The sequence below is a fragment of the Aptenodytes patagonicus genome, chromosome 11, assembly GCF_965638725.1.
Source record: "Aptenodytes patagonicus chromosome 11, bAptPat1.pri.cur, whole genome shotgun sequence".
Classification (NCBI taxonomy): Eukaryota; Metazoa; Chordata; class Aves; order Sphenisciformes; family Spheniscidae; genus Aptenodytes; species Aptenodytes patagonicus.
In genome coordinates this window covers 11,194,285-11,207,044 of record NC_134959.1, presented here as the reverse complement: position 1 = coordinate 11,207,044, position 12,760 = coordinate 11,194,285, and the positions used below count along the sequence as shown (strand labels likewise).

Below are 12,760 nucleotides of genomic sequence, written 5' to 3'. Positions count from 1 at the left end.
AACAGACTACACTTTCTCTATTTCAGCAGCTTCCACTGTTCCTAGAGAAAGGTGGCTCCTTCCTCACATGCTGTCCTGGATCTAAGCCCATCTACTGAAGCTAGAGGAATTTTCATGGGAAACCTGATTTCGTTTTCCTCCCAAATAACTGGGAGAAGATGTATCAAATGATGGCCCTGGGATATGGGAAGAAAATCTTGTTATACTACTGGACTGCAGAAGCAGTTTAGAATCTGGATAGTGCTGTATGTACCGATCAAGTCAATCTCATTTAAGAATATTTAAAACATTTCCTTATTTTCCCCTGTCCTTTTTTGACAGTGAAGAAGAAATTACTTAGCTGTCGAGAGGAGAGATTCAAAGAGCTTTCAAATTTAGATGAACACTTTGGTAATTTTTCAGATTATTTTTCTTGTAATTTTTAAAAAGGTAATTCATAATTCATTTTATATTCTCAAGTTATCACTCTCAACACTTCTTAATGACTTGCCAAGAGTTACTGCCAGCTTTTGCAATTTCTTTGGTGCGTTATTTAATAACCTGTGTTTTACATCTAACTACATAGCTCATAACACACTTCCTTAACACAATAATTATTTAAAGTGTATATACAAATTAACTATAACAATTAAAACAATCACTTAGCTGAGTAACTTGTCACACTTGACACTGGCTAAAAATTAGGACAATCTGAAGAAAAGCAACCATAATACCTATGAACCATGAAAGCTACGGCTTTTCTGAGACAGATCATACATTCTTCGTAGTAGGATACTATCTCCTAGAATGCTTATGGTAGACTGCAAATTTCCACCTGCATAGACTTTCTACATCGGTAAAAGTAGAGTAAAACACAAACTCAGTGACTGAAGTACATCACTAAATTCTACATATTTAAAGCATCTTGCATTTTAATCCAAATAAAGCTATCTTAAAATAATTTAATAAAAACATAGTAGTAAATTTAATGAGCTCTGCACAGTAAAATAACAATCATTCCACTAACATATTGGAGAGAGAGGTATGATGTTCTAGAGGTTAAAACCACATAGCCTGCAATGTTCATCAATCTGGCAAAATATTTCACAGGACTCAAGCAATTAATGTTTATATTCTGTCTGTCTTGAGCTAATGGCACACACAATTTTTCTGTGTTTCAGTCACAGTGGAGGCTAGGACTCTTGAATATTATACTTTAAAGACATAAAAACATAAGACACTATTTTCCACACATTTTAAATTTCTACTGAAAATTTTAATTGACAGAATTTAGCTTTCTGACACATCAGAATTTGATTCTGAAAGGAAAAAGTTTAATTATAAACTCACTGAAAAAATTATTTTTCAGTACACACAATTTCCTGTATTTTAGAACTTGATCCTTTTTCTTGATTAATCATAATGGCTACTCAAACAAATAACTGACACTTCTGAAACCTTAGCATAATATTTGTCATTGGACATTTCCCCCAGAAAACCGATGAACAGTCTCTGGCTATAAACCATCCACCTAATGAAACAGAAGTCTAGTATCTAGTTCTGATATGATGAACCTTCAGAATTCTAAACCTTTACAATCTGGTTTTAAAAGGCTGTCAACCATCATTTTTAAAGAACATTCTAAGGTCAAACATATCTAAAACATAAGCACTGTAAAAATAAAAGAAGAGTCTGCAGACCACATGCAGAGTCATGGAAGTTCAATGTACATTTCCCAAGGACAATATTAATTATTTCTTATCCTTGTTAATTACAACAAATAAAGAAGTGATGCAGTACAGTTTGGGCAGCTACTTCAAAGATCCATCAAAGGAGATGAATCCTGACAAGCTACAATACCATGATTCTAATCCTGCCACACTAAAATAATCAAACTTTTGCATCCTGTAAGACGTTTATCATTCATAAGGCCTTGCTGGTTTCCTCTATTCTCAACCAGCTTATTAGCACTAACAAGTGTAAAGGAATATCTATAATGCGGTGGGGTATTTATCTGGGCAGAACTGCACAAAAACAATTACATCTTTCTAATACCTGAACTCCTTCAGATTTTAGGTACCTCTACAAACACATGAACATGCAGTATCCTCACAGGTTTATTTTTATATAAATCCAGCAAGTCAGATTATACTCTTTCTGCAACCTTAACTGCTTCATATAACTAAAGAACAGCTGCCTGAGGCCAACATGATCAACTCCCAACATTTGCTATGCACACATCTTAAGGTTGACTTTGGGATCCAAACTCCAGTCTTTTAATAAAGACTGAACACACACAGCCAAGCAGTTGGTCTACATTTTTGTATGCTTCCTAAGATTCTATGTACAATAAAGGTGGATTCCTCAAACATTTTCGAACTACAGACAATTTGTTATTATTTAATTCGCTATCAATGTTGCCACTCTGAATTTTAATTCTGTATGCTGGCCACAGCAGTTAAAGTTACATGAAAACTAACAGTATGAAACAGAAACAGCTAAAACAAACTCATTCTAACAGACTGAGATCATATTCTTGGTACAGTCCCACCCCACAATTTCTGTTTTCCATTTATGCTATGCACTTGTCTCAGGATCCATTGCTAGAATGTGTGCTATATAGTCCCTTGTATATATCCTTGTAGTCGCTGCTAAAGAACTGACTATTTATTTACAAAGAAAGACCCAAACAACCAAAGACAGACATACAAACTGAAGAACTTGTCTGGATTTTTGTTGTCATCAAACTAGTCAAAAAAATCTTGAAATTAACACAAGCTTATCTCTGTGCTTATTTTTCCTGAAACACATTTATCTTTGAAGGCTTCTACAAGTCTTCTCATCCTTCCAGATATCACAAATTTAAACATTAAATGGCTGCCTTCTCTGCGAAGAGTTCTTTTACGAATTCCATCCAATACTACACTTAGCTCTTTTTCTGAAAGCATTAAGTTCTTCAAGTGTTTCCAGGCTTTTATTTATGTCTTTCCTGAGATACATTCCATTGAGCTACAAACTTCCTAGTGACAGTCATTTCTAAAACTTACATTCTAGTTGGCTACCCTGTGTTTTAGATTGCCTCATGTTAGTAATTTATTTTCAAGGCTCCGATTTTATTCTGGCTTCCTTCTCTTCTGAAAAGTTTATCGTTGTTTTCAGTTTTGAATTAAACTTAATAATTTTTTAGACTATAAATATGGTGTAATGCACAAAGCATATAATGCGACAGTAATCAAATGTTAAACATCGGGAAATACATGTTTAAGTTATTTCAAGCAACCTATACAACGATTAGTTAAAAAATTATAAAGACATCCTCTTCATCTACTTCCACTCGTAATTACTTATCACTTCTGCAAACAAAGACCTTAGGCAAAACTACCTTAAACTATTATTATTATGGCACAGCTGCCCTGTACTAACATCCAAAGCTGTTTGCCTCTACATTTTAGTAAGATAGTTCAGCTCTAGCCCCAAACGGCCAGAAGCTAAACAGCCTCCCTACAAAATTTTAAACCAATAACAGCCTACCAAGGAATTTAAAAAACAATACACCTTCACCCTTGAAAATAAATCAGTTCTGAGTTGAAATAAACACACTCCACTGAAGAGTTTGGGGTAGGAAAGCACACTATCCTGTCAATCCATATAAAAAAGGAAATGTAGTCATAACACAGACAAAACTTTAAGTATAGACAGATCACACCCAGCGGTGAATCAAAGGAATCAAACCTTTCTTTTGAATAACGTATATTAGAAAAGTTAATTATTGCAAATCCTTGTATTGAATGTGCTTGGCTTTTCCTTTTCTAATTTCTAGTGAAATCTAGCTATCCTGTGCATCCATTCAGCATGCGGGGATATCACAATGCTTCTGATTCAGAGGAACAAGGGGCGCTTACTGAACCAGTGGCATACAATCCAAACTAAGTTCTGGCTAAGTGAGCCTCCTAGCCTCCAATGATCTCACAGTCTGAACAAGGTCTTGAGAGACTCTATAAAGTAGATTTTTTCTGAAATACAAAAAAAATTCCTAGGCCTCAGAAAATAAACTGCATTTGAATAAGTATTTCCTGTTTTCACAACAAAAAAGGGGAGGAAAGCACATTCGCAAAAACATATGAGTTAATAATGTTTAGCTAAAGCTAAAACATAATGCACAAAAGTAAAGTGAAATCAAGCCAAACATACCTGAGTTGTTGATAGGCGAAAAACAGGGCCAGCTGTGGGCACTGAAAGTCTAGGTGAAATGCTGGTAGGACCTTGTCCCTGCGTTTGTACTTGAGCCTGCATTTGAGCCTGTGCTAGAGCCTGCTGAGGCACCATTACAAGCTGTCCAGCATCCGTGCGCACCAAGACCATACCTAATAAGAAGAAAGTAACAATAACTATAGAATAAAGAATAATATGAAGAATTATATATAAAGAACTATCTAACTACAGAATACAGAATAAAATTAAGGCATAGCACTGTACATTTTTCTTTATACTGTATCTTTTTTTTAATTCTGGTGTAACATGAGATTTTATTTCAAAGAAGAAAAGGAGCCCCTACTAGCAGACAAAAACTAATACCCAATTCAGTTTGGAATTCAAATAACTGCAGTTTATGGATAAGTGATGAAAAAAATGGCCACTTGAGTGTACAGGTGTACAGTGACTTTCAGCAGTCTAGCCAGGGTCAGCAGAATAAAATTAGAAAGAAGTATTCGTTAAAAGTAAACTATAACGACAATCCAGTAGCTGAGAACAGAATTCAGTATGAACATACCAGGGACAATGACATGAGGGCTTTACTAAAACAACAGCTTTAGGGGATGTATACATGCAAACGTTAGGCCAGACACATTTCTGAGTATACAATATTTGAGATTTACTTAATTGTTGAGCATTAACACATGGATTTATTTGGCACCCACCATCACTGTACTGGGAGGCACTACCTGTAGTTTAGACATCAAGAAAAAATATCATCATACCCTGAGAACCAATACAACTACTCCTCAGCACAAAATGATACAAGTGCAGATATTTTAGGAAAACACCAAAGGAATTGTTTTCAAATTAACAGAATACTTGGCAAGTGTTTCCTAACACTTTTTGGAAGTAAATGATAATACTTTCAGATTGTTTTCTAGTAGCGCATTTTCACAAATAGAGGCCTTCTACACAACACAGCCAGTACCATCAAATTTTGCCCTAAGTGTAACTGGCCTAAGTTTTCCACAATCAGCGAGATAGAAAAGGGAAGACAACAGTTAAGTTGGTCCCTGGATCATCTGGAGCTTCACACTTATTCAAGATCACTGCAAAGCATGTGATGTGCGTCCTCTAATTTTCTCAGAATTAAGAAGCGGTTCCCCAGCCAGATTATTTTACAAGAATTTCCAAGTTAGTTCCAGAATACATTTCAATAATTTAACCTAGATAGGATACACATAGGATACTATGGGTCTGTAGACAGAAAAACATCTTGCCTGTAACTACTGGAAAACCAAAAAATAAGGATCTAGGAAGTCAACTTTTATTCTATTGATAAAGTCAGTAGACGTCGTTTCTGCAACTTATCCCTATGTGCAAATTGCTTCATATATATTTTTTAACTTTTCAAGGGAAAATAAAGAAGGTAAAAGCTTACATCCACTTCTAATTATTGGCTTCCCAGAAAAAAAACCACTTCAGTAAATGGACATAGTTTGCAACATATCATGAGGATAAAGAAATTTGAACAGTATTGTATCAAGCAAGTAACAAATTTCAAAAGTACCTTATACCAGGAAAGTCTTTCTTTCAGTGTCTGACATAGAAATACAAATCCCAATCCTGGGATAAACAGTGAGTGAACTGCAGCACCAATAAAAGCCCTCACATAGTCTTAGGTGCTCCCAGCCAACCGTCACTGCTAAAAGCACAAAGAGAAGGCAAATTTCTGCCACACAAACTAAAGACTTGTGGAAATCAAGCTTTAAGGCAAAAGGCATAGAGAGCTACAGGAAGGACCACATCTAAAAGACATGATCCTAACTGTCTTTCAAAGCCCAGAGAGTAATCTTTAAAACAAGAGTTGGAAAAAAGAAGAAACCCAAACCATAAAAATTCTTTAAAAAGATAGCATTTTACGCTCACTAGTCCTTCAAGCACCAAACCTCAGGGTTTGTATTTGTAGAAAATTCTGTAAGCAGGTGATGTACTTGATATATGCCATTCCTAAACCATCTGGACACAAAAAAATTAGTACATTGCCAACTGGCCAAACAGGTATCATTTCTCTTATTATACTGTGAACCTTATATAAAAATCCTCATAGGATAATGCCTACCATGCATTAAAAAAATACACGCTCTATTGGCATTATACTGATTCACAGGTGTTTTCTTAATTTATCTTCCAATTTTCTAAAACTCATTCTGAATAAAAAAATTGAATGGAATGGACAAATTAATTGCAACACATGCCACACAGTTTCAATAAAAGTTGCAGACTTAATTACCACTATAGATGCATAAATGTTCACATACTAATGTTATGTTTTAATTCAGTTTGGAGGACTTTAAATTTCTTTTACTGAACAGTACGTACAAATTAGAATCTGGCTAAATTATGAGATTAATTTCTCCTTACTGTCAGCCACATAAAGATGAAATACACAACTTATGAGTATTATATGCTTAAATAACCTATTCTCAAAAACTGATTCTAAATTTCTGCTTTAGACAGAAGTTTACAATATGGGAGTTTCAAAATTAATTATAAATGATCCACTAATTTAAAGAATAAAAACTCAAAAATAACATTGTATTTTCTGAATACCTTCATCTTAGAACATACTATCTTCATGTTTATGCAAATTTAATGGATTTCAAACTATCTTGTAATAAAATAAAATTGTAACTTTCCACAGTATTATTTCCATAACATTTTCTAAACCTTGGACCAGATTGCTTTTAAGAGCTCTGTTTTCCTCTTCTGTTTGAAAATTAAGTAGCAGAACAAAGTATTGACATAATAAACTTCAGAAACTGTATGCAGTTATGAGGCACATTATCATATGTGTATATTAATTATCAAACAGATTAACAACACGAAATCAAAGGCTAAAGGCACTAATACAGCCTGAATAGCAACCTCTTATCTGCTTTAAGTTAGTTAGGTCTTGATGGAATCACTGAGCTTTATTTGGTTGGAGCATTAGAATTTGGAGCAGGAGTTTCATAAACTATGGCCAAAGACACAACTGCTAGAAGTCCACTTAGAAGCAAGCTTCTATACCATCACATTTTTGCTCCGCTTAGCTAATAAATATCAAATATTTTAAGAAACACAGTGGAAGAAGTAAGTTACTTCAGACTACATCAATAGCTCCACATATTATCATGCTATTGATATTAATAGCAAAAAATAAAAAATTAATTCAAATGTTAAATCATCTCCTAAATCAAGAAGGCACAAAGTTACCAACTCTTTGCAACATGAAAATCTAAGTAGAGGACCACAGAACCCTTCAAAATTTCAGGTGAAACAATATACAGTTAGAGTAGGAATCACTAGGACGAAGGGATGTTGTTTTGGTTAGTTAGCAACCTTGCTGAACTTAAATTTTTAGTAATGAAAGTTAAGAAAAGGAGAATAGACAGGACACAACAGTTACTTCAGAGTTAGAAATAAAATCCGGAGATGTAGACTGCCCAGATGCGACAGAGAATGACACCATCACACTTACTGAAATCATAGAATCATAGAATCATTGAGGTTGGAAAAGACCTCTAAGATCATCGAGTCCAACTGTCGACCCAACACCACCACCCACTAAACCATGTCCCTAAGCGCCTCACCTACACGTCTTTTAAATACTTCCAGGGATGGGGACTCAACCACTTCCCTGGGCAGCCTGTTCCAATGTTTAACCACTCTTTCAGTAAAGAAATTTTTCCTCATGTCCAAAATGAAACATTTTAGATTAAATCACACAAATTAGCCTGTATTTACCACCTGATTCTCGGCAAAAGACACTCTTTGAAGAAGGAAAACTTTTCAAAACTATCAAGAGTAAAGCAGAAAATATAGTCCTTCAAAACATATATAAAATTATTCTAACAGCCCAGCTTTTTATCTCGCGCACAACTGCTCACTACACCATTACAAAATAACTTACCGTGACTGCCGCTCTCTCCCTAAGACAAAACAAGTAACTCATCAACCAACAGTCATTATTACTTTGCATTAGCAACCGCCCGTCCCGTACCAATTACATCCTCATTAACGGCAGCCTGTTTGTCAGACGTCGCCCTCAGACAGGTGGCTCTTCTTTTGTTTCCAGCACGTCGAGCAGCTGGAAGACGACAACTTTGGGAAGAAAAAACCTCAGCCAAGAAAAAAGGGTTAGCAAGAGCGGCGAGCCCGCGACCACTGCGTTTCCACTTACCGGGCGGGATAGTGAAGCCGGGGGGCAGCTGGATGGTGGTCTGCTGAGGCGGCCTCACGATCAGCTGGGGGGCCACGATCCTGGGGGCTGCGCCCAGCGCCGGCCTGGGCGACAGGGCCTGGGGGGCCGGGGGGGCGACGGGGAGGGCAGCGCCCGCCTTGGCGACGCCCGCGGCGCTGACCGCCGGCTTGGGCGCGGCGCCGGGGGCCGCGGCAGCGGGGACCAGTGGGGCGCAGTTGGCGACCGAGCCCTGTCCCGGCGGGGCGGCCGCGCCGGCAGCGGCGGGCGCGGGGCTGGCGGAGTTACTGAGTGCGTTTACTGCGGGGAGCGGGCCGTGCGCGGGCTTGGTCTGTGCTGTGGCGGCGTCGGCTCTGCCGTGGCTGCTGACTGGTGGGACTGCTGCCGGCCGGCCCCCGGCGCCCTCCCCGTTGGGCGCCGCCTCGCCGGGGAGCGGCGCGGTCGCGCCGGCGGCGCCCTCCGCCGCTACAGCCGGCCCGCCGCCCCCCGCCGGGGTCCCGCTCCCCCCCGCGGCCTCGGCGCGCTGCGGCCGTGCGCCGTCGGCGGCGGGCGGGCTGCCGCCGGGGCTGGGGCTCCCTGCGTCCCCGGTAGCGGCGCCGGCAGCCACATGGTTGTTGACAGGCTGGGCAGGGGCGCCGGCGAGCGGGGGGGCAGCGGGCTGCGGCGGGGCAGGGGCGGCGGGTGCGCCGGGGCTGCTGCCGCCGCTGCTGAGGAGAGCCGCTCCATGTGATTGCTGCACACTACTACTGTTTACACTCACTCCCCTCCCTGCCGCCGCCGCCGCTGCCGCCGCCGCCGCTGCCGCCGCCGGGGGGGACGGGGAGGGGAGCGGCCCCTGGGCAGGGGCTCGGCTCTCCGCGGCTCCGGGACAGCCCGCCGCCTCCTCTGCCGCAGGAGCGGGAGGAGGCGCGGGATGCCCTTGCTGCTGCCGGACGGGGCTGCTGCCCCCCGCTAGGCTCCCCTGGTGGTGCTGCTGCTGCGGCTGCTGCTGCTGGGACGGGGCGGAGGTCCTGAGCTGGGGCGCCTCGGCGGAGCCCCGGCCGCCCGCCAGCTGCGATTCCAAGGAGCCCACCAGGTCGCTGACCGCCTTCTCGTCCACCTCCTCGGAGAAGAGCAGCATCTCTTCCAGGGGGTCCGAGGCACCCGCCGCCATCTTGCGCTGAGCTGGGAGCCGGCCGCGCAGCGCGCAGGCGCGCCAGCCTCTGCCGCGCGCGAGGCATTCTGGGAGGGGCCGGCTTCCTCCTCCCCCGCCGGGGGGGCGGGGGCAGAGCGCGCCGCTGGCGGGTGTTGTGGCGTCCTCGCTGGTCCCGGGCTGTGGCCGTCTCCTCCACGTCCTTAGAGGCCCGGTGAGCTCTGTAGCGCTCCTGCGGACTCTGGCCGGCAGGGTCCGGGAATAGCCCGGCGGCCTGACCGGTCTGGGCGAGGGACGGCTACGTGAGGGAGAGGGCCGGGGGCGTTCGTGAGGGGGCGGTAGGCTGCTCCCCGGCCGCCTCGAGAAGCCGAGGAGCGGCAGTGTGTCCAGGCAGGTGCCTTAGCGATGCAGGGGGGGTTGTGTAAGAGGCTGCCATTGATTGTGTCTGTAGGGGCTTCTGGCAGGGAGGTTTGGGGCATGAAGGCCTGCGGCCCTGGTACGGAGGATTGTGAGCTTGCACATTGGAAATTGAAGTGTCATGCAATCATGTTATCTTTTGGTAGTGAAGCTGCCGTAATTGTGCTCTTTGCCTTCACTTCGTACCCTGTGAGGATAGTTGCAGGCAGCACAATTTTCTTCACGCTTGGAGAACTGAAAGCATGCGTGCAGTCAGCTGTAGTGGCTCAGCTGCCTTACACACGAACTCCTTCAAAGGAGAGAACTTCAAGTATTGTTGAAGCTGTTTGAAATCCTAAGATGCACGCAGAGTACGTGCACTCACATTTGTGCTGCTGTGTCTGCTTCAGAGTTTTAGACGTTTATGTCCAAAGCTACTGCTCTACCTAGATGAGAATGGTTGCAGTAATACAATTTCCTAATGTGGACACTGTTAACAGAAGACTTGTAAACCAAAAATAAGATTCTTGACATCATCACAGCAGCTGTTCTGGGATACTGTGTTCCCTCAGCATCCCCACAGGAAACTTGAGGTATTTTGTTACTAACATTTTGCCATTGCACTTCTGTAGGCCCTTTTCCCATCAACGTTTGCCTCATGGATTCAGAAATACCATTTAAGAGAAAAACGGTGGTCATAACCCATCATTTCTTTGACTAATGACAGGGCGGTTTCTTTGGTGGGACCTTGAAAATAAATATTTTCTCCCGTGAAGAACCATCGCCCACAGTTCATTGCATCTGTTCTTGCATGCAAGTGATAACCACCATGGCTTTGTGAGGTTGCCGGCAGAAAGCAGCTTGGATTCCATTGTCTGTCTCTGCCGGCCCGCAATAGCATGGATGTCTGCAAATTTGGATGTATTTGAGCTGCTGCTCTGTGGCCTGAAATGGTGACTCGTTCTTCATTTTGTGATTTTCAGGATTTTCCACAAAATTAAAAAAGGTGCATCAGTGAATAAACCACCTTCAATTGCACAATGCACTGATGGAAACAAGTGAAGGGCTCACAGTGCAGGCGTGCACACAACTTTTCTCCATTCCCACACTCAATCTGTTAAGTCACACATTGTATGACTTGCTTGAGTCACAACACTAAACTGCTAATAACTGGTTTGTTACCATCCGTTTCCTCTCAATGTAGGTTATGTTTTTATTCAGGGTAGTTTTTCCTGATTGTCTGTTTATACCCTTAGGAGCAGGTTTATGATGAATCAAAATAAACCACTTTTAAAATGCATTAAAAATAGGTTGCCCCAGTTTAGTTAGGATAAGTTTAAATGTCTCCTGAAATTAAACCAGTGCATATCTCTTAAATAAATTGGCCAGTAAAAGTATTGAAGGCCCAAAGGCGTGGTCAGGGTGTATAAACTGGAGACTGCAGTGAGTGAATGTGAAAGCACAGTAGTGCTTATGAGAAACAGTATTAAGTGTACACAGGAGATCTATACATCAAAAATTTGCTTAGCAAATGAGTATTGCTTTTATGGAATGCTACAGCTGAATTAAATTTGGACTTTTAACAAATGTTTCTACCTGGAAATTTAATTAAAACATGGTAGGCTATTACTCAATTTGCTATTGCACAAAAATAAAGAATATTCATTTGGGTTGGAAAAATACCAGAATCTATCCAATATTACTTTGTTAAGAGTCCCACATTTTATTAATTTTATTAGAGAAGATTCCATGCTTCCTTCACTTATTTGCCCTGATCCTGGACTTCATTTGCATACCACTATCTCCACAGTTTTTATAAGAGAATAGAAAGTTAGACATATGATTCTGCAACCACTCCTGACTATGAAAAAAGTTTTAGTACACATTTTTCTAACACTATGGCATTAAACTGGGTGTCTCCATAAAAACCACCTGGGAGGAGAACTTTATTGCTCTGTAACTTTAGAAGAGAAAAAGTAATCTTCCCACCGGAAGGAGAAAATGGCAAGTCATGATTTATAAGACAGGTTTCAAAACTTAAAAGATTACCTACTTTTAATTACAGTTTTAAAGTACACTCGTGGGTGGGTAATCTGTAAAACATTAATTCATATTTCTTCCCACTCACCTCTTCTTATTTGAGCCATTTTATATATATAAACACACAGAATAAGGAAGTATAATAGAATATTTTATTTAATAAAACATGATGTATACTGATTCACAATGGACTCCTTTCAAGTCAAGAAGTGATGACATACATAAGAATGTATATAAAGTTGTTGATGAAGCTGGCTTTGAGCTTGCGCTTTGACATAGGGAATGAGACTTTTAGTAAAGTACAGAATCTCTGTGAACTTTTGTATTCGTTCTTTTATTATAAAAATCTTTTTCTGATGTTTACACTTTTCATCATAGAAAACATTTCTGAACATATTTGTTGCTCTTTCATTTTTTAGGTTTTTTTCCAATTTATTCTATTTTATAGAATAAAAAAATTGAAGAGACCACTGTGATCATCTCATCTGATCTCTTAAAATACAATCTTTCCTGAAATATTTTGTGTTTGAAATAGAGAATGTCTATTAGGAAAGTTAACTTCCAACCATGGTTTTAAAATTGCCTGTGAAAGAAAATCCACCACAAAACTTGTTAAGTTGCTGTTCAGTTATCAACACTGTTAAACCCTGTGCCCCGTTTCCAGCCTAAGTTTTTCATTAATAAGTCACTACATAATAGAAGTACCACTGCCATGTTAAACTGCAGGGATTAATAACAGTTCAGATAGACAAGTATCTTTTCGTCATCTAAAG

At 40.9% G+C, this 12,760-nt stretch overlaps 1 protein-coding gene across 1 annotated transcript in view; it reads right to left on the bottom strand.

Annotated features, from left to right (window-relative positions):
• LOC143165595 (transcription initiation factor TFIID subunit 4-like) overlaps positions 1 to 9,572 on the bottom strand; it is a 149,421-nt gene extending 139,849 nt beyond the window's left edge. The window contains exons 1-2 of the mRNA XM_076349137.1: positions 8,402 to 9,572; positions 4,171 to 4,343 (exon numbers count right to left, since the gene is read on the bottom strand). Coding sequence (XP_076205252.1) covers positions 4,171 to 4,343; positions 8,402 to 9,572 — 1,344 coding nt within the window. The remainder of the gene's footprint in view (positions 1 to 4,170; positions 4,344 to 8,401) is intronic.
• Between the last annotated feature and the right edge of the window lie 3,188 nt (positions 9,573 to 12,760).